Source organism: Bos javanicus, chromosome 6, assembly GCF_032452875.1.
Source record: "Bos javanicus breed banteng chromosome 6, ARS-OSU_banteng_1.0, whole genome shotgun sequence".
In the NCBI taxonomy this organism is placed as follows: domain Eukaryota; kingdom Metazoa; phylum Chordata; class Mammalia; order Artiodactyla; family Bovidae; genus Bos; species Bos javanicus.
Window position 1 is genome coordinate 111,213,397 of NC_083873.1, and position 26,370 is coordinate 111,239,766.

General features: G+C 45.7%; 1 protein-coding gene across 2 annotated transcripts in view; it reads left to right on the forward strand.

Moving 5' to 3' along the window:
- BST1 (bone marrow stromal cell antigen 1) overlaps positions 1 to 26,370 on the forward strand; it is a 44,372-nt gene that overhangs the window by 9,031 nt on the left and 8,971 nt on the right. The window contains exons 4-9 of one of the 2 annotated variants that reach the window (XM_061420864.1): positions 3,689 to 3,771; positions 7,888 to 7,964; positions 8,510 to 8,602; positions 9,934 to 10,020; positions 13,560 to 13,619; positions 19,670 to 21,089. In XM_061420864.1, the coding sequence (XP_061276848.1) occupies positions 3,689 to 3,771; positions 7,888 to 7,964; positions 8,510 to 8,602; positions 9,934 to 10,020; positions 13,560 to 13,619; positions 19,670 to 19,769 (500 nt within the window). In that variant the 3' untranslated portion in view covers positions 19,770 to 21,089. Of the gene's footprint in view, positions 1 to 3,688; positions 3,772 to 7,887; positions 7,965 to 8,509; positions 8,603 to 9,933; positions 10,021 to 13,559; positions 13,620 to 19,669; positions 21,090 to 26,370 lie in introns of those variants that run through there. The other variant, XM_061420865.1, reaches the window with a different exon arrangement.

Here is a 26,370-nt window from a genome sequence, read left to right on the forward strand (position 1 = left end):
TAATATCAAAAGTTAATACTTATTTCTTCTATATATTCATTAATGTGTGTAAGGGCAGGGGATGTGGAGACTTAGCAACAAACATTGGCTCAACAAATGAAAAACCCTTCACTAATACAATTTCTAATCAGCCCATTATACTTATACTAATAGCTTTCTAACTTCTCTAAAGAACCTGTTTTTAGGTTTAAAGCATCTCATGCCTCTCACGGTTGGGAGGCTGTGAGCAATCACATGTGGCCGGACAAGCCTGTCAGGCAGGCTACAGAACCTTCAGAGGAGTTTGTAGGTTGAAACACTCCTATCACACCCAGGAATTATTATTAACTGGAGCTCTAAGTTAACTCCTTCTCCGAAAGAGGTGGTGGGGGACAGCCCCCCGCAAAGTCAGAGGTGTGGGTGAGAGCACAAAGTAGTAAAGTAGGCAGGCTCTGGTTATGGGGGTAGATGCTCGAGGATTTCCAGGGGGACTCCTGAGGCTCGATCCTGCCTTTGCGTATGTCGAGCCTCCTTCCTCATGACCTTTGCCACGGGCGGAGTGCCTCACGCCAGCTCCTTGCAAGAAAGAACACTTCCTGCAAGTGTAAAGGCCCTGAGGTGGGAGGGTGTCTGGCAGATTCAAGGAACAGAAAGGCAGGCAGTAAGTGAAGAGGCAAGTCGTTGGCTATGAGGCTAGGGAAATAAAGGGCCAGATGGCACAGGACACTGAGGATGCTTGCTTTCACTTTGAGTGAGATGGGAAGCATGGCAGGGTACAGATCAAACGGCCATGGACATTCTTCCAGTGGACTGTGATCAGGAGACCACAGTTTGATTATTCTGCAGAAGGTGGGGAGGCTGAAGGGGGAACGTGATGGAAAGACTGCGAAGAGAGGGAGTTGTTACTGGGTCACTCAGTCATGTCCTATTCTTTTTGACCCCATGGACTGCAGCATGTCAGGCTTCCTTGTCCTTTACTATCTCCCAGAGTTTGCTCACATTCATGTCCATTGAGTCAGTGATACTATCTAACCATCTTATCCTCTGCTGCCCTCTTCTCCTTTTGCCTTCGATCTTTCCCAGCATCAAGTTCTTTTCTAATGAGCTGACTCTTTGCATCAGGTAGCTAAGGTATTGGAGCTTCAGCTTCAGCTTCAGCATCAGTCCTTCCAATGAATCAGATCAGATTAGATCAGATCAGTCGCTCAGTCGTGTCCTACTCTTTGCAACCCCATGAATCACAGCACGCCAGGCCTCCTTGTCCATCACCAACTCCCGGAGTTCACTGAGACTCACGTCCATCGAGTCAGTGATGCCATCCAGCCATCTCATCCTCTGTTGTCCCCTTCTCCTCTTGCCCCCAATCCCTCCCAGCATCAGAGTCTTTTCCAATGAGTCAACTCTTTGCATGAGGTGGCCAAAGTACTGGAGTTTCAGCTTTAGCATCATTCCTTCCAAAGAAATCCCAGGGCTGATCTCCTTTAGAATGGACTCGTTGGATCTCCTTGCAGTCCATGGGACTCTCAAGAGTCTTCTCCAACACCACAGTTCAAAAGCATCAATTCTTCATCGCTCAGCCTTCTTCACAGTCCAACTCTCACATCCATACATGACCACTGGAAAAACCATAGCCTTGACTAGACGAACCTTTGTTGGCAAAGTAATGTCTCTGCTTTTGAATATGCTATCTAGGTTGGTCATAACTTTCCTTCCAAGGAGTAAGTGTCTTTTAATTTCATGGCTGCAGTCACCATCTGCCGTGATTTTGGAGCCCCCAAAAATAAAGTCTGACACTGTTTCCAATGTTTCCCCATCTATTTCCCATGAAGTGATGGGACCGGATGCCATGATCTTTGTTTTATGAATGTTGAGCTTTAAGCCAACTTTTTCACTCTCCACTTTCACTTTCCTCAAGAGGCTTTTGAGTTCCTCTTCGCTTTCTGCCATAAGGGTGGTGTCATCTGCATATCTGAGGTTATTGATATTTCTCCCGGCAATCTTGATTCCAGCTTGTGTTTCTTCCAGTCCAGCATTTCTCATGATGTACTCTGCATGTAAGTTAAATAAACAGGGTGACAATATACAGCCTTGATGAATATTCAGGGTTAATTTCCTTTAGGATTGACTGATGTGACCTCCTTGCAGTCTAAGGACTCTCAAGAGTCTTCTCCAACACCACAGTTTGAAAGCATCAGTTCTTCGGCACTCTGCCTTCTTTGTGGTCTCTCTCATCCTTACATGACTACTGGAAAAACTATAGCTTTGACTAGACGGAAGAGAGGGAGACTGTGGTATAATGGAAATGAAGGTCTTGGTCCCCTGGTTTCTGGTAAGGCTCTTGAAAACCTTGGCATCGAGGAGGGATAAGAGCGCCTTTTGTATAGTAACGCGATGACTGGTGGTTGGGAGCCCCCTAGGTGACTTTTGATGGGGGCTGCTTGCCAAAAACACAGAGGCATCATTAGAAAGCTGGAACTTTCAACCCCGTCCTCTGTCCTCTGGGAAGGGGAGTGGGACTGGAGATTGAGTCAATCACCAACGACTGACTCAATGACACCTACATCATGAAATCTCCATAAAAACCCTTCTCTGATGGGGTTCGGGAAGCCTCCAAATTGGTGATGCTGGTACACCCAGAGGGGCCAACGAATCATCATGCATTTCCCTTCAAGCAGTTCTCATGGTGCTCTGCTTGGTCCTCCCTGGAATGAATTGTCAATGAGCACTTTCTCCTTCTTTTTTTTTTTTTAAATAGTGTAAATGGGGGACAAATCCCATTATATAGCTGCTGAATTTTGCCCTTAAAATTTTTAAACGTCGTACATTTTAAGTTTTTGTATATTTTAAATGTTATAAAATTTCTGTTTTCTGGCTAAGGACTGTTATTGTCTGGGTCTGTTTTTCTTGTATTTACTTCCAACACTTGTGCTAATTACAGAAAACATTTCTCCCAATAAAGCAAATATATATATATATGTATATATATATAATGCATATACATTTTAAATATTTATAATTTTTAATATGTGTATAATTTATAATATGATATTATATATAATTTTTAGATATATATATATATGAATATATGTTGGAGTAGGAAATGGTAATTCATTCTAGTATTCTTGCCTGGAAAATTTCATGGACAAAGGAGCCTGGCAGGCTACGGTCCATGGGGTTGCAAAGAGTCAGACAGGACTGAGTGAGCACACACACACACATCAATATATGTATCACTGGCTAGAACTCCAGCAGAGAAATAATCCATCTGTTCAATTCTCCACCTTCTTCACATTTGTGTGGAGCAGAATGATGAATGTCTTCTTATCAGGGGTTGGATGCTCCTCACCAGGCTTCTTGTGGCCTAGGTAGACAGAGCTATGAATTTTAAGCCCATACACGTTCTGTAGAATGTGGTTCAATGTATTTTGTTGGAGGCACTTCCCTGGTGGCCCAGTGGTTAAGATTTTACCTTCCAATGCAGGGGATGTGGGCTTGAGCCCTGGTTGGAGAGGGCTCAAGATCCTACGTGCCTCTTGGCCATAAAGCCAAAACATAAATCAGGAGCAATATTGTAACAAATTCAATAAAGATTTTTTTAAAAATCCACTAAAAATTCTTTATACCTATAGTGGACCCAGCAAATATTTTCAATAAATCCCTTCCTGTTATAATCTTTGAAATGAAATGTGTCTGTCTGTCTGCCCTGTAGGACTCGACTACCAATCCTGTCCAACATCAGGAGACTGTGAAAACAACCCTGTGGATTCTTTCTGGAAAAGTGCATCCATCCAGGTAATCCTGGGGTGCACGGCTGGGCGGCAGAGCACGTGTGGGACCTGTGAAGAGGGCGCCGGAGGGTTCAGAGGCATCACTGGGCCATCGCGTCAGTCCTTCATTTCCCTGTGTCTCACTTTCTGCCACGTTCTGATTCAGCCTCTTTGCTCCATAAAGGCGTGAGGATTTAAGAAGCTGAAATGCTTAATGCATTGCCTGGCGCAGAGAAAATATTCTAAATGGTAGCTTCAGCTGAGGATCTTAAACAGTTGTTATTATTACAGTTGGGTCGCGGTTGTTGTTACTGTTTCAAATCAATGTGATATTGGTTGCAATGTGAAGTGGCGTAATCCCTGCTTTACGGGAGAACCTGGGTCTCCTGAGACCTATATGTGGGGGTCAGAGGCGTCCAGAAGGCTGATATTCTTGGGGCAGGAGATGATACAGACCAGAGATAAACTGGAGGTGCAGAAAGTGAAAGTGAAGTCACTCAGTCGTGTCCGACTCTTTGCAACCCCGTGGACTGTAGCCTACTAGGCTCCTCTGTCCATGGGATTTTTCCAGGCAAGAGTACTGGAGTGGATTGCCATTGCCTTCTCCAGCAGATCTTCCTGACCCATGGACTGAACCCCGGTCTCCTGCATTGTAGGCAGATGCTTTACCGTCTGAGCCACCAGGGAAATCCCACAGTCCCCTAAAGGCCACGGAGAATATCATCAGCAGAATCAATAGCGATCAGTAGCTAGAAAACACCAGTGACTGCAGCTTACATTTCCTGCCACCATCCTTAGACCAAAGATTCCAAATAGGAAGGTGACATTTTTAGCTCAATGCCTGACAAAGACCAGTTGACTGTTATCGGCACTGGCTAGGGCTCTGGCGATGTCCGGTCCTGCCACTGAGCCCCTTTCAGGGTTATCTGTGTCCCTTTCGGTCTCATTTCCTGCCCTGGATCACCAGGTGTCCACCGGAGCCACTGTTCATCAGGGCAAGAGACTCTTTGGTTAAATCTTCCGCTACAGGGGCAGTTTGGAACTAAGCGGAGGGTGGCTCCCGACAAAGGTGTTCTTATTCCTCTCTCTCCTGCCAGCTCCGGGGAGCCCTCGGTCTGTGCCTGCTCCCCACAGGTTCTGCCTGGAGTGCAGAACCACTCCAGGGGGTGAGCTGCCCAAGCCCCTCATTGAGGAGTGGGGGGCTGTGTGTGGCATCATCATCTGAACATGGGGTCCTAAGGACCACGCAGGAGTGACATCAGCATCGTATGCAGAGAAACCCAAATGTTACCCCGTGGACCTACCCCATTTCAAAGTGCGCTCCAAGCCACCTCCAACCCTGAAATGGGAGTTTCGTGACCATGCTCACCTTTACGACTGGAGAAGGAATTGGCAACCCACTCCAGTATTCTTGCCTGGAAAATCCCATGGACAGAGGTGCCTGGCAGGCTGCAGTCCATTGGAGTTGCAAAGAGTGGGACTCGACTGAGTGACTAACACAAACACACACACATTTTATGAACCCTCAGAATATGCTGGGTAGTCTGAACGTGAAGTGAGATAATATAGTATTGATATACTGATGAGGAGAGGGTCCGAACCATGGCAGAGAAATATGCCATAAATAGTAGTATCATTTAAAATAATTTGATCATCACAGTGATCCTATAGGTAGAGACTCTTACTACCCTTGTTTTACAGATAGGCCTTGGTGACGAGGCCAAGGAACTTAATCCGTCTAATTACTGAGCTAACAAGTGCAGCAACTGGACACTGTGACTTCATACAGCCTCACTGCATCTGCATTCCTTTTTCTTTTTCTTGGCTGTGCCGTGTGGCATTCAGGACCTTAGCTCCCCGACCAGGCATTGACCCTGTGCCCCCTGCAATGGAAGAATGGCGTCCTAACCACTGGACCACCAAGAAAGTCCCGACATGCTTTGTTTTAATGAAAAAAAATTTTTTTGTATCACCAGTTTAATAGCTGCTCATGATAGAGAATGATAATTATAGAATGTATAAAGAAAAAAACTAGTTATTCACATTCCTGCTACCTAAGAGCAAATCATTTAACACAGTGGTCATCAGACTTTGGCATTTGCAGATTTAACCTCGAATGTTCGCATGTTTGGAAGCAAGCTGAGACAGGTGTGGTGGCATGGAGCGGAGTGTTGCAGCCGGTATTGGGCGGCCAGGCTCTCCTGGTGGCTTAGATGGTAAAGAATCCACCTGTGATGCAGGAGACCAGGGTTCGATCCCTGAGTCAGGAAGGTCCCCTGGAGAAGGAATTGGTAACTCACTCCAGTGTTCTTGCCTGGAGAATTCCATGGACAGAGGAGCCAGGCAGGCTACAGTCCATGGAATCACAGAGTCCATGACTGAGCAACTTACATTTAACACTGCCAGAGAACAAGCCCGGCCTTGCGAATCTCAGATCTGCGTGACAGCCCTGCCCTGCTCCACCTCAGTCCAGAAGAAGCATTTTATCAGGGAAATTATATGCTCCAGTAGTGTGCTGAGCAGGAGATTGGGGAATTTCTCTGGCCCTGTGTCTGCCTTAGGAATTTCGGGGGTTGACTGATTCCCACACTTCTGCCCATTCATTTTTGTGTTTTTCTTTATTTATTTGACTCCACTGAGTCTCAGTTGTGACAGGCAGGATATTTTCAAGTTGCAGCACACGGGAGCCAGGTCACTGACCTGGGATCGAACCCTGGCCCCCTGCACTGAGAGCACAAGAGGCTTAGCCACTGGACCACCAGCCAAGTCCCTGCCCATTCATTTTGAACAGAGTTGAGCGCGAGCCATCTCATCTCACACACTGCTCTGGATGTAAGCACTTCTTGGGCTACGGCCAGTCTTTCGTAGTCTTTTACCAGCAGCTGGGTTGTATTTCAGACGTGTGAGTACCACGATGGACTTACCCTTCCCTGTAGCTGACCGTTTTAGATTGGTTACAAACCGTGCTGCAGTATAACTCTGTGCACCGGGGGATCCTTTGTGATGTTTCCTGAGTATTTCTGGCTCATCGTCTGGGCGTGTGTTTCGCATTCATTCTGTCTCTTGAAGTTACTTCTGTGTGACTTGCGTTGGCTAATAGGATATGAGTAGGAGTGACTGCCTGACTTCTGGGTGTGTGCGTGCATGCACGCCAGGTCACTTTAGCCGTGTCTGACTCTTTGGGACCCCACGGACTGTAGCCCACCAGGCTCCTCTTGTCCATGGGATTCTCCAGGCAAGGATACTGGAGTGGCTTGCCATTTCCTTCTCCAGGCGATCTTCCCACCTCCAGGATCAAACATGAATTTTCTGTGGCTCCCACATTGCAGGCAGGTTCTTTACCACTGAGCCACTGGGGAAGACTTGAAGAACTGGTCTGTGGCGTGCCACTTTTCTCTCCCTCGCTGATAAACTATGACTCTGCAGATGTGGAGACTTCATCAACTTGGGTCCCAGAGCAGGAGCATATGTAGGAAAACCCAAACCCCAAATCCGAAAACCAGTGATACACATGTAGCATATGCATGAAATAAACCTTTCTTGTTGAAAGCCACTGGGATTTTTGAGACTGTTTGTAATGGCAGCAGCATAAGATAGTGTACACTGGTTGATACAGGGTTGGAATCTGATAGTTTTGGATTCTTTTATTTTTTTAAAAATAGTTCTTTATTTATGTTGGCTGTGCTGGGTCTTTGTTGCTGCTTGAAGGGGCTTTTCTCCAGTGGCAGTGTCGGAGTTCTCTTTGCAGTGGCTTCTATTCCTGCAGAGCCCAGGCTCTAGAGCACGAGCTCAGTAGTTGGGGCGCACGGACTTAGTTGTTTGGTGGCCTGTGGGATCTTCCCAGACCAGGGATTGAACCCATGTCCCCTGTATCAGCAGGCAGATTCTTAACCACTGGACCAGCAAGGAAGTCCTGTATTGTTTTATGATGGTAGATGACAGGCATGAGGTTTGCACATTTCAAAGCAATTTGCTTTCCAAGATATGCCAATTTACATCCCTTCTAGCTCTGTGGAATACCAGATTTATCACATCCTTGTCAGTATTGAGGATTATTAATTGAAAAAAAAAAACGGTTGACTATTTCATAGGTGAAAAATGGTGTCTTGGCTAACTCAAAATGCTTGTTTCTTTTTTGCAGTATGCAAGAGATAGTTCTGGGGTGATCAATGTCATGCTGAATGGCTCAGAGCCAGCAGGAGCCTATCCTGTAAAAGGGTAAGAATGCGAGCCCTAGCATATATGACAAAGATGCCAAGATGTCTTTTTAATTGTTTTGAATGGAGGCTTAAGAGGATCGTCCGCATATCCCAATCTAGTGCTTTTGTAAGTTCAGCTGGAGCAAAACCATTGAATGACCTGGACATCAGAGCCATGTGCATACCTTTATACCACTAACAGCTGAATGCACGAATGCAATAGTAACCTAAAAGTTAAAGCTAAAAGGTAATCCCCAAAGGGCTTCCCTGGCGGCTCTGTGGTAAAAAATCCACCTGCCAATGAAGGAGACTCGGATTTGATCCTTGAGTCAGGAAGATCCCCTGGAGAAGGAAATGGCAATCCATTCCAGTATTCTTGCCTGGAGAATCCCATGGAGACAGGAGCCTGGTGGGCTACAGTGTGCATGAGGTTGCAAGACTTAGCAACAAAATCGCCACCACCAACAACCCCCAATAGTGTTAAAAGTAATGTGTAAGTCGGCTAACAATGATATGGGAACAGTGTCATATTGCCTTAGGACTTGACAGAACGTGTTTTCTCAGTTTTTTTGCAGATTTTGAAATTCCCTACCTCCAGAAGGATAAAATCACACGAATTGAGATCTGGGTGATGCATGAAATCGGAGGACCCAAGGTGTAAGTTACCATGCTACTGGTGATGGTCATGGTACAAACATGCTTTTCTTGGATGTGACATGACCCAGTCTGATTTACATGTACAGTTCTGGGGAAGCCACTGTCTTCTCTGTTCATAGTGTGGTGGGCAGAGAAAGGCAAAGGCTTGACTTTCTGAAATGCCACGAGTCAGTCCTGAGCCCAGAGAGAAAGCTTCCTTTATCCAGAGACTCCTCTCAGCCTTTCTGAGTGACCAGGGCAGCATCAGATAGGAGAGGGCCTCATGCATTCGTGTGGGGCAAAGCCAATTTTTTCTCTCTGTCATTAGAAGTCCAAAAACCTCACCAGGAGTTCTCAGAATTGACTCATGGACTATGTAATGAAGACATTCTTTTCACAGAACAACCAGTTTCATAACTGGGTCTCAGATAACTGGCTGAGAAAGCTTTTAAGATCCATACTTTTCTGGGAAACCACTAACTCAATGGTTGCATCAGGTCAGATATCAATGCAAGCTTGAAGTCCTCCTTTTTTTTTTTTTAACTTTTTATTTTGTATTGGGGTATATAGCCGATTACATGTTGTGATGGTTTCAGTTGAACAGCAAAGGGACTCAGTCATACATGTACATGTATCCATGTAGTGTCAACGGCACTGAAATGTAGGACTGAACCTTTAACAACAGGGGACTGCTTTTTATGAATTATGCTCAGACTGTAAAAGGAGCCCAAGCAGGAATTAAAAATAATGGCAGAGAGGTACATACGTGGACACACAGACATGGGCAAACGCAGATTAAACACGCATTGGGCAGCAGAATTGGGTTGTTATGTTTTCAGTCTCGTCGGAATAAATACATTTAAAAAGTCGAAAGTGATGTACATCAACATGTTAGCAGCGGTTATCGCCAAGGATGTGAGATTTAGGCTCCCCGCCCTTTTTGTTTATTTGAGTTTTCTAATATTTTTTGACTTTGTATGTATTTTCTATTTCCATCTGAAGATCGACTTAATACGCTGTGGGTTGGATAAGGGGGCAGTCAGCTGGCTCGGAGCCCAAGCTCAGCGCTGCGTCTGCGGTGCGGCTGGGATGCGCCCTGTGGTCCACCGCGCATGCGCCGGCGCGGGCCTGAGCATGGATGTGCGTGACTCGCGGGCTTCGGACAGGTTTAAGGTTCAGAGCATCTCCACGTGGGAGCGGCGGCTCGGGTTCCGGCAACACCTCTGGATTCAGAGAATCTGCCACGTATTTCTCCAGCGAGGAGTAGATCTCAGTAGCACGTGGCCAGTATAACTTTTCATTAACACAGAAACAGCTTCTTTGATGTGTATATGTTTGTGTTTGTGTTTCAGGGAATCCTGTGGAGAAGGCAGCGTGAAGCTCTTGGAAGACAGGCTGGACAAGATGGGTTTCCAGTACAGCTGTATCGATGACTACACGTAGGTGGCGGATTGTAATCCGTTGTTCAGTCGCTAAGTCATGTCCGGCATTTTGCAACCCTCCCTGTCCTTCACTGTCTCCTGGAGTTTGTTCAAATGCATGCTTATCGAGTCTGTGACACTGTCTAACCCTCTCATCCTCTGCCGCACCCTTCTCTTTTTGCCTTCCATCTTTCCCAGCATCAGGGTCTTTTCCAAAGAGTTGGCTCCTCGCATCAGGTGGCCAAAGTATTGGAGCTTCAGCTTCAGCAACGGTTATCAGTGCTTATATTCAAAGAAGGAGCAGGGGGCTGTTGGAAAGGTTTTTCAGAGGTCAGCCCCAGAGGCCATGGAACTGTGCCTTCCTGTTGTCACTGGATCTGGGGACCGGTAGTGCTTTCCAGCTAGAGTTCCCCCGACCCCCATCCCCTACTGTCCTCAGCCCTTTTTAAGGATGCTTAAAGGATGGACATTTGCCATTTATCATTTGTGAGTAACTGGTGTCCTCCTCACTCGCTTACCTGCTTGGGGAGTCACCTGCACACTGCTTCTCTGGATGCCACACTACCCGTGATTTATATTAAGGGGAGTTTGAGATACTTACAGAGAGATGCTTGGTGGCTGTGGACCAACCGAAGTCATCATAGCTACCATTTATCACGGACTTTATGGGCCAGGTACTTTATATACATGTAGTCAGAGATCATTTCGGGGTGCTCCTGATTCTTGGAAATGTAAGTTTGGCTCAAATTCTGGGATGATTGAAAGCCCTCCCCTGGCCTGGGAATTACTCACCTATCGCTTCCTGCTTCTCTATGTGTCTTTATGTGTTGGCTCCTGAGTTTGCGGGCCTGTTTGTTTCCCCGGGGGCCGGAGCCCAACACTTCAGTGATTTAGGGGCTTTCCCGAAGGTTTGTGAGTGCAGCAGGGTGCATGTTATATCTGCAGCCTTTACCAGTGCCAGGGACTGTCCAGCTGGCCCTGCCACCCTCTGGCCTTCTCAAAAGGGACCTGGTGACCCTCCCACCTGAGCAAAGCCCCCAGAAGTGTGGGTCTCCCCCTCCTCAGGCGTCCCCCCAAGGAGAACAGGCCTGTTCTTTTCCCACAGCTTGAAGCTGGACTCTTTCCCTTCTCTGTTATTGCTAGCAGTCTCAGAAGACTCTGAAGTTAGTTAGGTGTTATCATCACCCTGTTTTGAACACAAAGTAAAGCACATACTCTTGTTTTGGAAACATAATCTGTGTTCAGAAAAATGCAGAAACCGTAAGTATCCAGTTGGATGAATTTCCCCAGGGCACTGAACACGTGTACCCGGATTAAGAGGCAGAGCGTCACCAGCACCCCCAGTCTCTTCTTGGTCTCCCTTTCAGGCTCCCTATCCGCCTGTAGTAGGAACCACTCTCTGGACTTGTAAAAGCATAGATTTGTTTTGTCTGTTTTATATAAATACCCCCTGTTTATGCATGGGTAAATGAAAGGTCAGAGGTTAAGCAAGTTTCCCAAAGTCACTACTCGGTGACACAGCTGAGTTTTGAACCCATCACTGTGTGACCCTGAAGCTTCCCCTTTTTCTTTCTACTCTGAGATTCCTCCTTTCTTACAGCATCAGGTTTTTGTAAATTAAATAAAAGGCAATTCTGATTCTAAAAGAGCTCAGGGATAGGAAAAAAAATAATGGCTAAAAATTCCACAGTTAGGATCACTTGGCTTTGGCCCAGGGACTTCCCTGAGGAGGCTGTCTTTTTACAAGTCATCAGGTCAAATGGGGGCCCAGGGCTGCCTTCCAGACTCACAGCTGTGAGCCTCAAGGACTCAGCCTGCTTTTCCTGAGTCACGTTGCCCCACCTAAGCCGGACCCAGGCTCCGCCCTTGCATGCCTGGCTCAGCCCCCCAGTTCCTATTTCTGTACCACCTGTGGGCTCTCGCGTTCAGATGGGGTTTTATTTCTCCTGGGCCCCCAGAGAGATAACAACAGGCTTAACACAGGGTGAGCAGCCAGGGTTAACAGATCAGACTCAAGCCCAGATGTAAGTGAGAATCCCCTGCCCGTCAAATTTCAGGTGACACTGACCTCTGTGCCACGGCGGTCGAACTTTCTCCCCACATCCTGCAGATCGTGGCAAGGTCCTTGTTCAAAGCCTCTCTTGCCTCCTGTTTTCTGCTTTGCGTTGTATTGACCCACACTCCGTGAAACTCAGTGCGTTTTGGTGGGGGAAGTGGGGAGTCATGACAGCAATACCAAGCTACTTTTTAAAAATTAATATTATTTTTTGGCTGTGCTGGATCTTTGTTGATGTGAGGCGGCTTCCTCTCATTGCAGCCAGCAGGGGATTCCTCTCTAGCTGCGGTGCTGGGGCTTCCCTTGTTGTCAAACACGGGCTGCAGAGCTCAGGCTCAGCAGTTGGGGTGCTTGGGCTGAGTTGCTCTGCACTGAGTGGAATCCTCTGAGACCAGGGATTGAACCTGTGTCCCCTGCATTGGCAGGTGGATTTTCAACCAGTGGCCCACCAGGGAAATCCAATAACAGACTACTCTTGTTAAAAAAAAAATGTATCTGAACGGTGTCCACTGAGAAGCAGAGAGTCCTAGGGAGGGGTCACGTAGCGTGCCATAGACAGAATGCTTTCCTGTTCTTCCCAAGTCCCCTCCAGTCACCCTGTGGCTGACTGACATCCTCTCTTGGCCTGCCTCTCACTGTCACCAGGCTCCTGTCCTCACTGCTACTTTCCCTTCCCTCCGGACTGTCCTGGAACCCGCATCTTCTTCCCTGAAGCCTGGGCACCAGCCATCACCCACGTGCTTCAAGTCCAACCTTCTGCCCGAAGTTCTTATCAACAGATTTTCCCAGAAAAGTTGTACATCTTTACAGAAGTGGTTCCATGCCCAGGCTTTGGAGGGGAGGTTCAAGTTCAGCTCCGCAACTTGCTACTGTGAGAACTTGGCCAGGTTCCTCTGGACAGCTTTCTCAGCTGTCGATCGCAGATAATAATTTGTTGTTGTTGTTCAGTTGCTCAGTCGTGTTCGACTCTTTGTGACCCCATGGACTGCAGCATGCCAGGCTTCCCTGTCCTTCACCATCTCCCAGAGTTTGCTCAGATTCATATCCCTTGAGTCCTCGATGCTAACTATCTCATCCTCTGCCACCCGCTTCTCCTGCCCTCAATCTTTCCCAGCATCAGGGTCTTTTCCAATGACTTGGCTCTTCGCATCAGGGGGCCAAAGTATCGGAGCTTCAGCTTCAGCTTCAGCATCAGTCCTTCCAGTGAATATTCAGGGTTGTTTTCCTTTAGGATTGACTGGTTTGATCTCCTTAGTACATGCTTTGTTCAGTTGTTGTAAGGAGGGAATGACATCATCTATGTAAAATATTTAATATATTATCAGATTTTCTGGTACATAGTAAGTGCTCAACAAATGCCAGCTAATATTTTTGAAAATAAACTGTGTCCTTCAAGGTCAGAGACTTTGTATCTCTAGTACCTTGCAGGTTCCCCATAAATGTATGATGAATGAAAGTCACTTGAATCAGCCCTTAAATATTACTTCTTTTCATTTTGCAGACCGGTGAAGCTCTTACAGTGTGTGGAACACAGCACTCATCCTGACTGTGCCTTAAGTTTGTAAGTAAATTTTTAACCTAACTTCCTTGCTTCCTGAAGATGGCCAGCCCTTACCATTTACAGGATGCCGGTGGGTCACAGTGTCATTTTACGCCCACCCGCTGAGATGCCCGGCTGCAGAGTAAGGTTGGTACGTGTGCACTGCCCCTCTCCATCTCTGCGCTGCTGGGTAAGTGCAGGTTTGCTGAACATCCGTGCAGCTGAGCTGACCCCCGCGTGCACCATGGGAGCAAGGCCACTGCAGCTGCACCGGCGGCAGCACAAAGCCTGGACCTGGGGTGGCAGGACCACCTCTTAAAATTTACTTCTGTGGACCTCAGAAATGAAAGCTATTTTACCAGCAAAAGTGGGCTTATTTTGGGGGACCTCCCTGGTGGTCCGGTGGTTCAGACTTTGCCTTCCAATGCAGAAGGTGTGGGTTCGATCCTTGGCTGGGGAGTTAAGACCCCCACCCCCACCCCCGTCTCGTGGTTTAAAAACCAAAATGTGCAACTGAAGCAATATTATAACAAATCCGATAAAGACTTGAAAAATGGTCCACACCAAAAAAACCTTTTTTTTTTTTTTTTTAAAGAAAGTGAGTTTATTTGGGACCAGTAGAGGAATTGCAGTTTGGAACAAGCAAGCTATAGCAAAAGCCACAGGCAATACTGGAGTGGTAGCCTTTCCCTTCTCCAGGGGATCTTCCCAACCCAGGGATCGAACCCAGGTCTCCCGCATTGCAGGCAGATTCTTTACCAGCTGAGCCACAAGGGAAGCCTGTGAGAATGGATGTGAGAGTTGGACCATAAAGAAGGCTGAGCACTGAAGAATTAATGCTTTTGAGTTGTGGGGTTGAAGAAGATGCTTGAGAGTCCCCTGGACAGCAAGGAGATCAAACCAGTCAATTCTAAAGGAAATCAGTCCTAAATATTCTTTCCCTCTACCCCCATTTCCTCTAAGGAATTTCTTTCAGCATTTTGGTCCATTTCTGCCCATACATCCCAGTACACACATATGTTACCAGACACAGATGTGAGTTTGTTCATCTGTTTGTTTTTCATTTCATCTTATTTTCATTTATTTACTTGCCTTTTCAGAAAAGTTATTTATTTTTAATTGGGGGGTAATTGCTTTACAAGACTCTGTTGGTTTCTGCCATACATCAGTGTGAATCAGCCACAGATATTCGTATGCCCCCTCCCTCTTGAACCTCCCTCCTACCTCCCACCCCATCCCACACCACAGAGCACCAGATTTGAGCTCCGTGTGTCACACAGCAAACTCCTCCTGGCTGTCTGTTTTACCTATGGTAATGTATTTGTTTGCACGCTTCTCTCCTGGTTCGTCCCCCGGCTCCTTCCCTGCCTGTGCCAACGAGTCTATTCACTATGTCTGCATCTCCATCGCTGTCCTGCGAATAGCTTCACCAGTACCATCTTTCTAAATTTCGTATATAGGTGTCAATATATGAGAGCTGTTTTTCTGACTTACTTCGCTCTGTGTAATAGGCTCTAGGTTCATCCACCTCATTAGAACTGACTCAAATGCCTTCTTTTTTATGGCTAATATTCTACTGTATATATATGTAACACAACTTCTTTATCCATTCCTCTGTCAATGGACATCTAGGTTGCTTCCATGGCCTAGCTATTGTAAATAGTACTGCAGTGACCACTGGGGTACATGTGTCTTTTAGAATTGTGGTATATGTCCAGTGGAAAGAATATCCTTTGGCTCTTCCCCAAAATGATTACCTCTATTGTAACATAGATGTATATTTTTATTAAAAAGAAATCAATGCTGAAATTCAGTTCAGTTCAGGTCAGTTGCTGTCGTGTCTGACTCTGCGACCCCATGGACTGTCCAGTGGTGGGACTCCTGGATCATATGGTGGTTTTATTCCTAGTTTTTAAAGGAATCTTCATACTGTCTTGCATAGTGGCTGTACTAGTTTGCATTCCCACCAACAGTGCAAGAGGGCTCCCTTTTCTCCACACCCTCTCCAGCATTTACTGTTTGCAGATTTTTTGATGATGGCCCTTCTGACTGGTGTGAAGTGATACCTCATTGTAGTTTTGATCTGCATTTCCCTAACAATCAGTGATGTGGAGCATGTTTTCATGTACTTCTTGGCCGTAAGTGAAAAAGAGAAAAACAAATGTCATCTATTAATGCGTATATGGTAGAATCTAGAAAAACGGTACAGATGAACCCGTTTGCGGACAGGAATAGAGACACAGATGTAGAGAATGGATGTGCGTGGACATGGTGGGGGAAGGGGGGGTGGAATGACTCAGGAAATTGGAATTGACATGTACACACACTACCATGCAAGGAATGGCAATGAAGGAGACAAGACGTTTACATCATCAGTACCTGCACGTGTCCCTGGAGTGGCTGGCGAGGTTAAATCCCTCCCTCCAGTGCTCTGCTGGTCACTCCCTGTGAATTAGGCACGCCTGTTTTTGAGGCCTCTCACAGGAAGGGAAAGAATAGACGAGGGCCTGGGTCTTCACTTTCCTCTCCTGAGAATAAAACCCACCCTCCCTTCCCTGCTTAATATTTATCTCAAAGGCAACACATCCCAAACTGGACTCCTGAATTTACCCACTGTGTTGGGCTGAGTCATACATCTAAATATGTGCAGGTCCTAACCCCTGGAATGAGTGGGTTTTACTTTATGTTACAAAAGGAGCTTTGCAGATATAAGAACGTAAGGGTCTTGAGATGGGGAGACAGTTCTGGACTGTCCACGTGGGCCCTGTATGTAATGTAAGTGTCCTGACAAAAGGGAGGCGGAGGAGGCTTGGTTCGAGAGGAGGAGAAGGTGCTGCGGTCTCGGAAGCAGAGATCGGAATCCTCGCAGGTAGATGCCCCGGCACGCATGCTGAGTTGTGTCCGACTCTCCTCAACCCCATGGACTGTAGCCCACCAGGCTTCTCTGTCCTGGGGATTCTCCCAGGCAAGAGTACTGGGGTGGGTTGCCATTTCCTTCTCCAGGGGATCTTCCCAGTGGTGCACTTAAAAAATATGTTTTTAATTAATTCACTAAGTTTTTGCTGCGCATGGGCTCTCTTGTTGCAGTGGGCAAGCCTCACAGCGGTGGCTTTTCTCGTTGCGGAGCACACGCTCTAGGCACGTGGGCTCAGTAGATGTGGTGCGCAGGCTTAGGTGCCCTGCAGCAAAGTTTGTAAAACACACGGACCTTTGTTTAAAGAAAAAAAAGTTAAAGAGTAGATGGTTTATGTCACATATCTCCATAAAGCTGGGGGTGTTAGAAAACCATGTAACAATACGGAAACATTCTCACAAACAACTAAAGTAAGAAATGTGTAGTAAACAGTCTTATCGACTTATAAGTTAATGGACAAAAATTCAGTGTGTGGATCATCTGCAGGATTGGTGAGGATATGAGGAAGCAGACATAATCGTGTTACTGACATAAGGCCTTGCTGTGTCAGTCAGGGTTCCAAGGAGAAAATCAGATTTCTCATCTTGGCCCCAGTTTACGGTTCAAAATGTATTCCCCTACTCCGCCCTGGCCCTAGGTCACAAAAGTAGGAGAGCAAATTTCACTTGCTTAGGGATAGTGGAGAAAAGGACTTTTCATCGGAAGAAATTCAGAATCTAATGAGCAGCTGTTGATATAAAGCCAACTTATATTACTTTTGTGTTAAGATTAGTAACAGTCTGTATTTTTTTTATATATTTAACTTATTTATAACATTTTAGAGGATTTAGCATATACGAATAGCTCTTGGAATAGCCGTGTGATTCCAATATAAATTTAACTTTTAAATAACTGATTTTAGACTTAGAATTTTTAGTTGAAAGTTATTAGCGATTTTTACTTTTTTAAATCAGTCATTGCTGCTGTTCAGTTGCTAAGTTGTGTCTGACTCTTTGTGACCCCATGGACTGCAGCATGCCAGGCTCCCCTGTTCTTTAAATCAGTGTTGAAATGTTTAAGAGAATTAAGATTAAATTTTATACATTTATTAAATTTACTAGCATCAAGTATTTAAGAAGATTTTGCTCACTTGAAGTCACTTAACAATATTTTATAAAGAAAATGTAATATTTTAAAATGAAAATTTAAAAGAATCTAACCTAAAATGTTCTGGGAATTAGAATAATTTTGAAGTCCCCTTAGAAGTTATTATCAGAGCTCATTCGGCTTTTAAATTAGAACAAGACTATTCATAAATGAAATAGAAAAAGTGTATGGGAAAGTTAAGATTTTGAATTTGTTAATGTAATAGCTAGAATTAATTTTTAAAACCAAAGTAACTGCAAGTAATGTGTTTTTCTCTCTGCATAAATGCTGTCCTCAAGCACAACTCCACATTGGCCTGAAAAGCTTAAGCTAACATGTGACAAGTCAGTGCAAAGAATGTGGACCCAAACATGTAAAGTAAAAGAAAACAAAAGTATATTTCTGTTTGTGCATGATATTGAATGTAAATGGTAGAAATAGATCTGAAGTGATAAACTCCCAATCCCTAACAGTGATTACTTCTAGGGAAGGGAGACCCACTATTACTGTGCTTAGTTCTGTATTATTTTATTTTATTAAAAAGTAAAAATAAGTTTATCTCTGTCTTAATGGGTTAATTATTTAAAAGCAAAAACTAATCAATTTTGAATGAACGAAGTCTAGAAGAGGAACTGAATCAGATGTGCAGTTATAGAAAATGTCCAGCAGGCGGAGCCATAGTACAACTTTGTGGACTGCTGGAGCTTGCTTTAGCGAAAAAGAGGTGATCAGCACTCACTCTAACAATAAGCCACTAGTAGAAAGCCAGGCAATGGCACCCCACTCCAGTACTCTTGCCTGGAAAATCCCATGGATGGAGGAGCCTGGTAGGCTGCAGTCCATGGGGTCGCTAAGAGTCGGACACGACTGAGCGACTTCACTTTCACTTTTCACTTTCATGCACTAGAGAAGGAAATGGCAACCCACTCCAGTGTTCTTGCCTGGAGAATCCCAGGGATGGGGGAGTCTGGTGGGCTGCCGTCTATGCGGTCGAACAGAATCGGACACGACTGAAGTGACTTAGCAGAAAGCCAGGGAATAAAGACATCAGGGTGTTTCCTAAATTTAAAAACGTTGTCTTTGATTGCTTTCAAAGAATTCATTACTTCTGTTTTTAAAAATCTGGAGGTTGGATCCTAATCGCTATGGCCACAGTCCCTATTTTGGCCAGAGCCTGTCTCAATGTCTTTATGTCATAACTGGTTCTTCATCACCAGTTAAACTCTAATGGTGTAATATCCATCAGTAGATATTGCTGCATTTGGGTAACTTTATGGTGCATCCATACAATCAGAATTCACCCAGGAGAAAGGATGAGTACCTCCATATATACCAGTATGGAAGCAGGTCCAAGATGTCGTGTTGGGTGAAGGAACAAATTGTAGATTCCATTGTGCTTAGACAAAAGGATGTGGTAATTTCTTTGCACGCACGTGGGACTGTCCTGAGAGGACAGCTCAGACTATCAAGAATTATCTCTATGCAAAGTGGGAATAGGGAGGCCTGGGTAGAGAAGATCCCCTGGAGGAGCAAATGGCAACCCGCTCCAGGATTCTTGCCTGGAGAATCCCATGGACAGAGGAGCCTGGTGGGCCCCAGTCCATGGGGTCGCAAAGAGTCGGACCCAACTTAGGGACTGAACAACAAAGAAGCTTTTACTTTTCACTTTGTAACTTTCTGTGCTATTTCTTTATTTTGAATTGACTTATTAATTTTGGCTGTGCTGGGTCTTCATCGCTGTGTGTGGGCTTTGCCTCGTTGTGGTGAGTGGGGTTCCTCTCTAGTTGCGGTGCTCAGGCTTCAGTAGTTCATGCTTACAGTCTTAGCTGCCCCATGGCATGTGGGATCTTCCCGGATCAGGGATCCAACCTGTGTCCCCTGCATTGGCAGGTGGATTCTTAACCACGGGACCGCCGGGGAAGTCCCTTCCTGTACTATTTAGATTTTCCTGCAGTGTGCATGTATTTTTCGAGAGTAGGTGCCATGCATCAATACTGACTTTTTTTTTTCCTGTTTCCTTTTTAATTTGCAGGGCAGCAGCATCTACTCAAAGGGAAGCCTTTTATGCAGTACGAGGTGCCTGCTTTATCTTTTCTCTCTTAGCAGCTTTCACTTCAGTTGCTCAGATGTAACTAGAAACTCAGTTATGCTGCCTTAAGTGGCCCACAGACCTGAAGCCTGCCCTTGCCCAGTCATCCTTGTTCTGTATACACCAAGTGGTTCCATTGTCTAAAGAAGCTTCGTGCTGGCTGAACAATGTTCTGAAATGGATTGTGAGTGATATACATGCTCAGGATTTCAGAAATTAATCTAGCTCTATTTAGCTGGTTAAAAACAACTTCATTAGAGCAAAGTTAATTATTATTTTCTTATTTTCATAATACAATGCATTGAGACACAGACTGTCTTTTATATAAGCAAACATTTTAAGAAAATTTTAGTACAACTGTGTATATATTTTCATATATTCTTATGCCACCAACAGGGCATACTGCCTGTTTGTTGACAGCTTCAAATACATGTATACTATATAAGTATATTCAAAGATGTTTGGTAGGCAAAGAGTTGTGTATGAAGATGCCCATGTAATGGTTATTTGTAATGAGGGGGAACTAAAAATTCTAATAATAGGGAACTCTTTGCATATGATTTAGTATATCTGTAGGATGGGATACTGACTCTGATGCTGGGAGGGATTGGGGGCAGGAGGAGAAGGGGACGATAGAGGATGAGATGGCTGGATGGCATCACCGACTCAATGGACGTGAGTTTAAGTGAACTCCGGGAGTTGGTGATAGACAGGGAGGCCTGGCGTGCTGCGATTCATGGGGTCGCAAAGAGTTGGACACAACTGAGCGACTGAACTGGACTGAACTGAGGATGGGATATCATTCAAATAGGAAAAGTCATGCTTATCAGCCCAACTGTCCTTCAACCGGTGAATGGAGGAGCTAACCTTGGTACATCTGTACAGTGGAATCCTACTCAGTAGTAAGAAGTAGCCAGCTATGGATAAATGAAGCAGTGTGAGCGAGTCTCAATTGCACTGTGCCAAGTGAAAAAAGCCAGACCAAAAGGCTACGTACTATATAATTCTATTTATAGGACATTCTGAAAAAAAGCAAAATTATAGGAATGGAGTACTTTTCAGCCTCAGCGTTAAGACTGGAGAGGGCACTAACTAAAAAGGAGCCCTGTAGGGGCTCTAGTTGGGGAGACAGATTGTTCTGGGTCTTGACTGTGGTGATGGTAACAGGAGTCTATGTGTTTGTCAGCTCTCCTTCCAGTTTTTTCAGAATTGCATGCAAAGGAGTCATTTCATTGTATGTAAATCATTTTCAAAGAACATTTCATGCCATAGAAAAATGTCAATGATAAGTGTAAGACGTAGAGCATAAAACTGTTTCTCATGTGATCCACTTGTCAAATAAAATACAAATGTAACACATCAATGTGTGTGTGTTACCTATACATAATTAAATGAATAAATCAGACCAATCGATCCTGAATATTCACTAGAAGGACTGATGCAGAAGCGGAAGCTCCCATACTTTGGCCACCCGATGTGAAGAGCTGACTCATTGGAAAAGACCCTGATGCTGGGAAAGATTGAAGGCAGGAGGAGAAGGGGGTGACAGAGGATGAGATGGTTGGGTGGCATCACTGACTCGACATGAATTTGAGCAAACTCTAGGTGATGGTGAAAGACAGGGAAGCCTGGCGGGCTGCAGTCCATGGTCACAAATAGTGAGGCATGACTTAGGAACTGAACAACAAAATCGATGAAAGGAAGCGTTAGTCGCTCAGTCATGTCTGACTCTTTGCAACCGCATGGATTATAGCCTAGCAGGCTCCTCTGTCTGGAATTCTCCAGGCAAGAACACTGGAGTGGGTTGCCATTTCCTCCTCCAAAGGATCTTCCCATCCCAGGGATCGAAAAGCGGCCCAAATGCAGAGTAGTAATCTCTGCAGAATGGTCTTTTCAGTGATTCCTATTCTTGACTTTTGACCTTTTGTGTTTTCCAAATTTTCTCTAATAAGCGCACATCCCTTTTCTAATCAGGAAGAGAAAACTAAACTGCCTTCTGTGTATGGTCATTTAACGCAACACACATTTCCAGAAGACGAAAACAAAACCAGAAGTTGTCATGGCCACTTCTCTGTTCTTGCTCCTTATTTTTTCACAGAGATCGGTGTAGGAGGTTCAGATGTGAGAACTGGCGTAATCTGGTGCCCCAGTGCCCACAAGTAGTAATGGGAGTTTTCACTTTCTGTCATTTCCTGTAAACCTCCGGAGAGAAAAAGAATTGCCCATCACAGGCAGAGCTGTTCCTCAAATGTGCTCACCTGAGAGCAGGGCTCTCTCTTCCTCCTGACTTCACTCCATTTTTTGTAAACACTTGCCCAGAGTCTGATGGTCATTGTGTATAAGATGTATTTACAGCCCAACCTCGTGCGTCTCTAGAGAGCAGCTGAGATGCTGCCCTGGGCATGTCTCACTGGCAGTGATCACAGGTCTCCTAGTTAGCTCCCCGTGCTGCCCGTCTCTTCCTCCGCTGGTTGCTCCTCATCGCCCACCACTATCCCTCTTGTGGGGTTCACACGTCATCCACCCCTCCCCATGGTGCTCACTGCAGGGTTCAGGAGAGGCCAGGTTCCTTGACATCAGTATCGGTCACCTTTATCACCACCATCATCACCATCTTCGTAAGCTTCAATATCATCACCATCACCACACCTACTATTTCTTGAATTCCTACCAAAAACCAGTCACTGTTATCTACTTTAATAATTCACGAAATCCTAATTACTCTCCTCATTACTATCTCATACTATCTCATCCTCATTACTGTCTAATCTTTGCAGAAAGTCAAGGCTTGATAAGGTTAAATCACTTTTTTCAAGGTCGCCCAGTTAGTCATGGAGGGGAAGTGTTACATCTAGGTGGACTGACTCTAGAGTTGGGGTGCCTTCCCATCTGCTGCACGAAATAAGTCCCCAGGAATGTTAAAAAAAAAAAAAACACCAAAAACTCGGATTCTGTTCTGGAAACCTCTGAACTCACTCCCGTGTCCTCTTTCCACTTTCTCAGTCTTCTTAGATCTCCAGTCCTACACTCCACCTACCATTTATGGTTTTGCTTCTCCCTTACACTTTGACACGAGAAACAGTCTCTCTTGTCTCAAACTGGGCTCCCCTTTTCTCTACACTTGCATCGCTCCTCCTCACCTCAGCACACTTAAGGACATGTGTCAGGGTAACATGCTTTCTATCACTCCTTCCCAGAGCGGACATTGTCGGACCCCTATTCAGACCACCTGAGCCCTGCAGGTGGGATTAGACTTACAGCTTGAATCCCTCCAGGTGTGCAGATGAGCGTGCAGTATTACCAGCGTCAAGGCGCTTTTTTGCTTTCTATAGCCGAGGCCCCATGGGTTTTGGAGAAGCCTGGTTTGGATGGTTGAATCTTGGGGTGTTTTTTCTTTTTATAGAAATGTTGAACACATGTATCCTTTGTCATGAAATACTGGGTTATGGATGTCTTACTTTAGTTCCAGAGAATACATTTGACCAAAGTTTCATAGAAGAAAGACACAAAAGGAAAGAAAGAAAGAAAACCCTCTCTGTAGTGTTTCACACTTCTGTCCCAGTTCACTCACCATAACAACCCATATCCTGTGACAAGAAGTACAGCGTTGTGAAGACAGCCAGCTTGCCAAAGCGACTTTTGTTCCTGCTTCAGCTTTGGAATTCATCCTTTGTCCTTCTTTGTGTAGGTCCCAGAATTTTATGACACCTCCCTTCCCTACACAATGAGCTCTGATAGGTTTCCAGATGGATCCAGACCTTACCAGTTATCTTATTATTGAGGATTATCACTTGAGTTACCACCTCTTTCCACCATGTCCAGCAACAGTAGGTTATACAAGTGTCCAAACAACATAAATCTGGTCAACCTGGAGGAAAAGGAGGCAGGCGTTGTGATCCATGCAGTTACACAAGGACCCATGCTTAGAGAGGCCCACGCTTGGTCTAATTCCTCTGTCTTTAAATTCTTAATTTTTGGACAAGGAGCTCAGCACTGTAATTTTTCACTGGGACCTGCGAATCATGTAGCTGGTCCTGAGTGGAAGTAAAGCATTCCAAGACAAAGTGGGTCTTGGTCTGTCTAAGGTAGCCTGTTCATGCGGAAGAAACAGACGACAGAGTGTCTTGGGTGACGCAGGTTGCCGTGACTGAGCTCAGCGGCGCTGCTGGGTGGATGGACGTCGCTGATTTGGGAGTGGTTCCAGATTGCTTCCCTGGTGGCTCAGTTGGGAAAGAATCTGCCTGCAAATGCAGGAGGCTTGGGTTTGATTCTTGGGTTGGGAAGATCTCCTGGAGAGGGAAGTGGCAACCCACTCCAGCATTCTTGCCTGGAGAATCCCATGGACAGAGGAGCCTGGCAGGCTGCAGTCCTTGGAGTCACAAAGAGTCGGACACGACTTAGCGGCCAAACCACCACCACCACCACCACCAGGGGGGCATAGTCTGCAAGCTCCATTCCCTGGCTTTCCTGGAGATTCTATTAATAGGAGTGCTTTCTGCTTAAGCTGGAGTGGTTCTGTTGTTTGCAGCTGAGAATCCCGACTGACAACTCCCAACTCTAACTGAAGCCCTCCCCAGCCAAAGGCGAAGGGGAGAGATGTCTTGCCTCACCGTGTCTGCACATTTGGGAAGCTTATGAGGTTGTTATTATTATTTTTCACTTTTTACTTTGAATTGGGGTATAGCTGATTAACAGTGTTAGGATAGTTTCAGGTAAACAGTGAAGCGACTTAGCCGTACATACGCCTGTGTCCCTTCTCCCCTACAATCCCCTCCCGTTGCTTATGAGGTATCTCCGTGATGAAGGAGGGCATTCCTACATAAGACGGCAGCTCTTGGCAACGTGGCCAGAGTTGGATGAACTGGCCTGTCCAGCCTAGGCAACCTCCTGCTGCCTCTTGTTGCACGCTCTTTCTAACCTGCCGTGGGGGACAGAGGTGCCAAGTCCATTGCTGTGCACTTTAGCTGCTCGCGCTTTGAACCACCATCTCTCCTTAAATGAATCTCACTAACTCTTCTGTCCCTTCCCCATCAAAAAGAAAGATTACTGTCTTAGTCCATTTGGGCTGCTGCTATAACTAAATACTACAGACTGGTGCTGGCTAAGTCGCTTCAGTCATATCCAACTCTGCGATCCTGTGGACTATAGCCCGCCAGGATCCTCTGTCCTTCGGATTCTCCAGGCAAGAATACTGGAGTGGGTTGCCATTTCCTCCTCCAGTGGATCTTCCTGACCCACAGATTGAAGCTGCATCTCTTAGGTCTCCTGCATTGGCAGATGGGTTCTTTACCACAGGTACCACACTGGGTAACTTAAAAACAGCAGAAATTTATTTCTCATAGTGCTGGAGCCTGAGAAGCCCAATGTCAAGGTGCCAGAAAAGTCACGTTCTGGTGAGGGTCCTCATCCTGGGAGATAAGCCAGAGCATCCCTGCTGTGTCCTCACATAGAAGGAGGAGCTCAGGCTCTCTCTGGAGCCTCTTTTTTAGACACTAATCTCATGTATTGGGACTCCACCTTCAAGGCTTACCTGTCCCCAAACCATCACTTCAGGCATTCGGATTTTAATGTTTTGGGAATGAGTCTGGGGGTGGGGGGACACAAACATTTAGACCACAGCAGGCACTGATGCCCAAGTCAACTCAGAACACTTCACAGCTCATCAATCCTGCATCTTACCCCTTCTCCTTAGAAGATTCAACCAAACTCCGCCTACAAAGTGGTCTGGGTCTCCCTTTGTGCTCACAACGCTCTTCTGTTCCACCCCTACGTCTTCACCAGTTATCTCCTGCCCACCATTTGGATCTCAGCTCAAGGCTCGCTTCCTCCCTGAAGCTTTCCCTGACCACCGTTCCCAGTCTAGGTCAGGTTCCAAGTTCTTTTCCTTATTTCAGTTTGTAATTATATATTTATCACTATCAATATTGATTAACATCTGTATCTGCCCTCTCACAAGGCCAGGGAACAGTGCTGTGCTTAGTTGCTGAGTCGTGTCCGACTCTGCGACCCCATGGACTGTAGCTCACCAGCCTCCTCTGTCCACGGGGATTCTCTAGGCAAGAATATTAGAGTGGGATTCCATGTCCTCCTCCAGGGAAACTTCCCAGCCCAGAAATAGAACCCAGGTCTCCCACATTGCAGGCGGATTCTTCACCAGCTGAGCTAACAGGGAAGCCAGCCAGGGACAAGAGGTGACATGAAAAATAATTAACCATCACTGTGTCACAGGCCTAACCAATCAGAGCAGACACCAGATGTTCTCATCAGGAAAACCACTAGCTTTAGCACCAGCAGCGTGGAGGGATGGGGTTAACTCTGTTCATTGTATCTTCAGCCTCTGGCCCAGTGCTTGACACATAAAAGGTGCTCAGTAGGATTTCCCTGGTGGTACAGTGGATTGCAGCCATGAAATTAAAAGACGCTTACTCCTTGGAAGGAAAGTTATGACCAACCTAGACAGCATATTAAAAAGCAGAGACATTACTTTGTCAACAAAGGTCTGTCTAGTCAAGGCTATGGTTTTTCCAGTAGTCATGTATGGATGTGAAAGTTGGACTATAAAGAAAGCTGAGTGCTGAAGAATTGATGCTTTTGAACTGTAGTGTTGGAGAAGACTCTTGAGAGTCCCTGGGACTGCAAGGAGA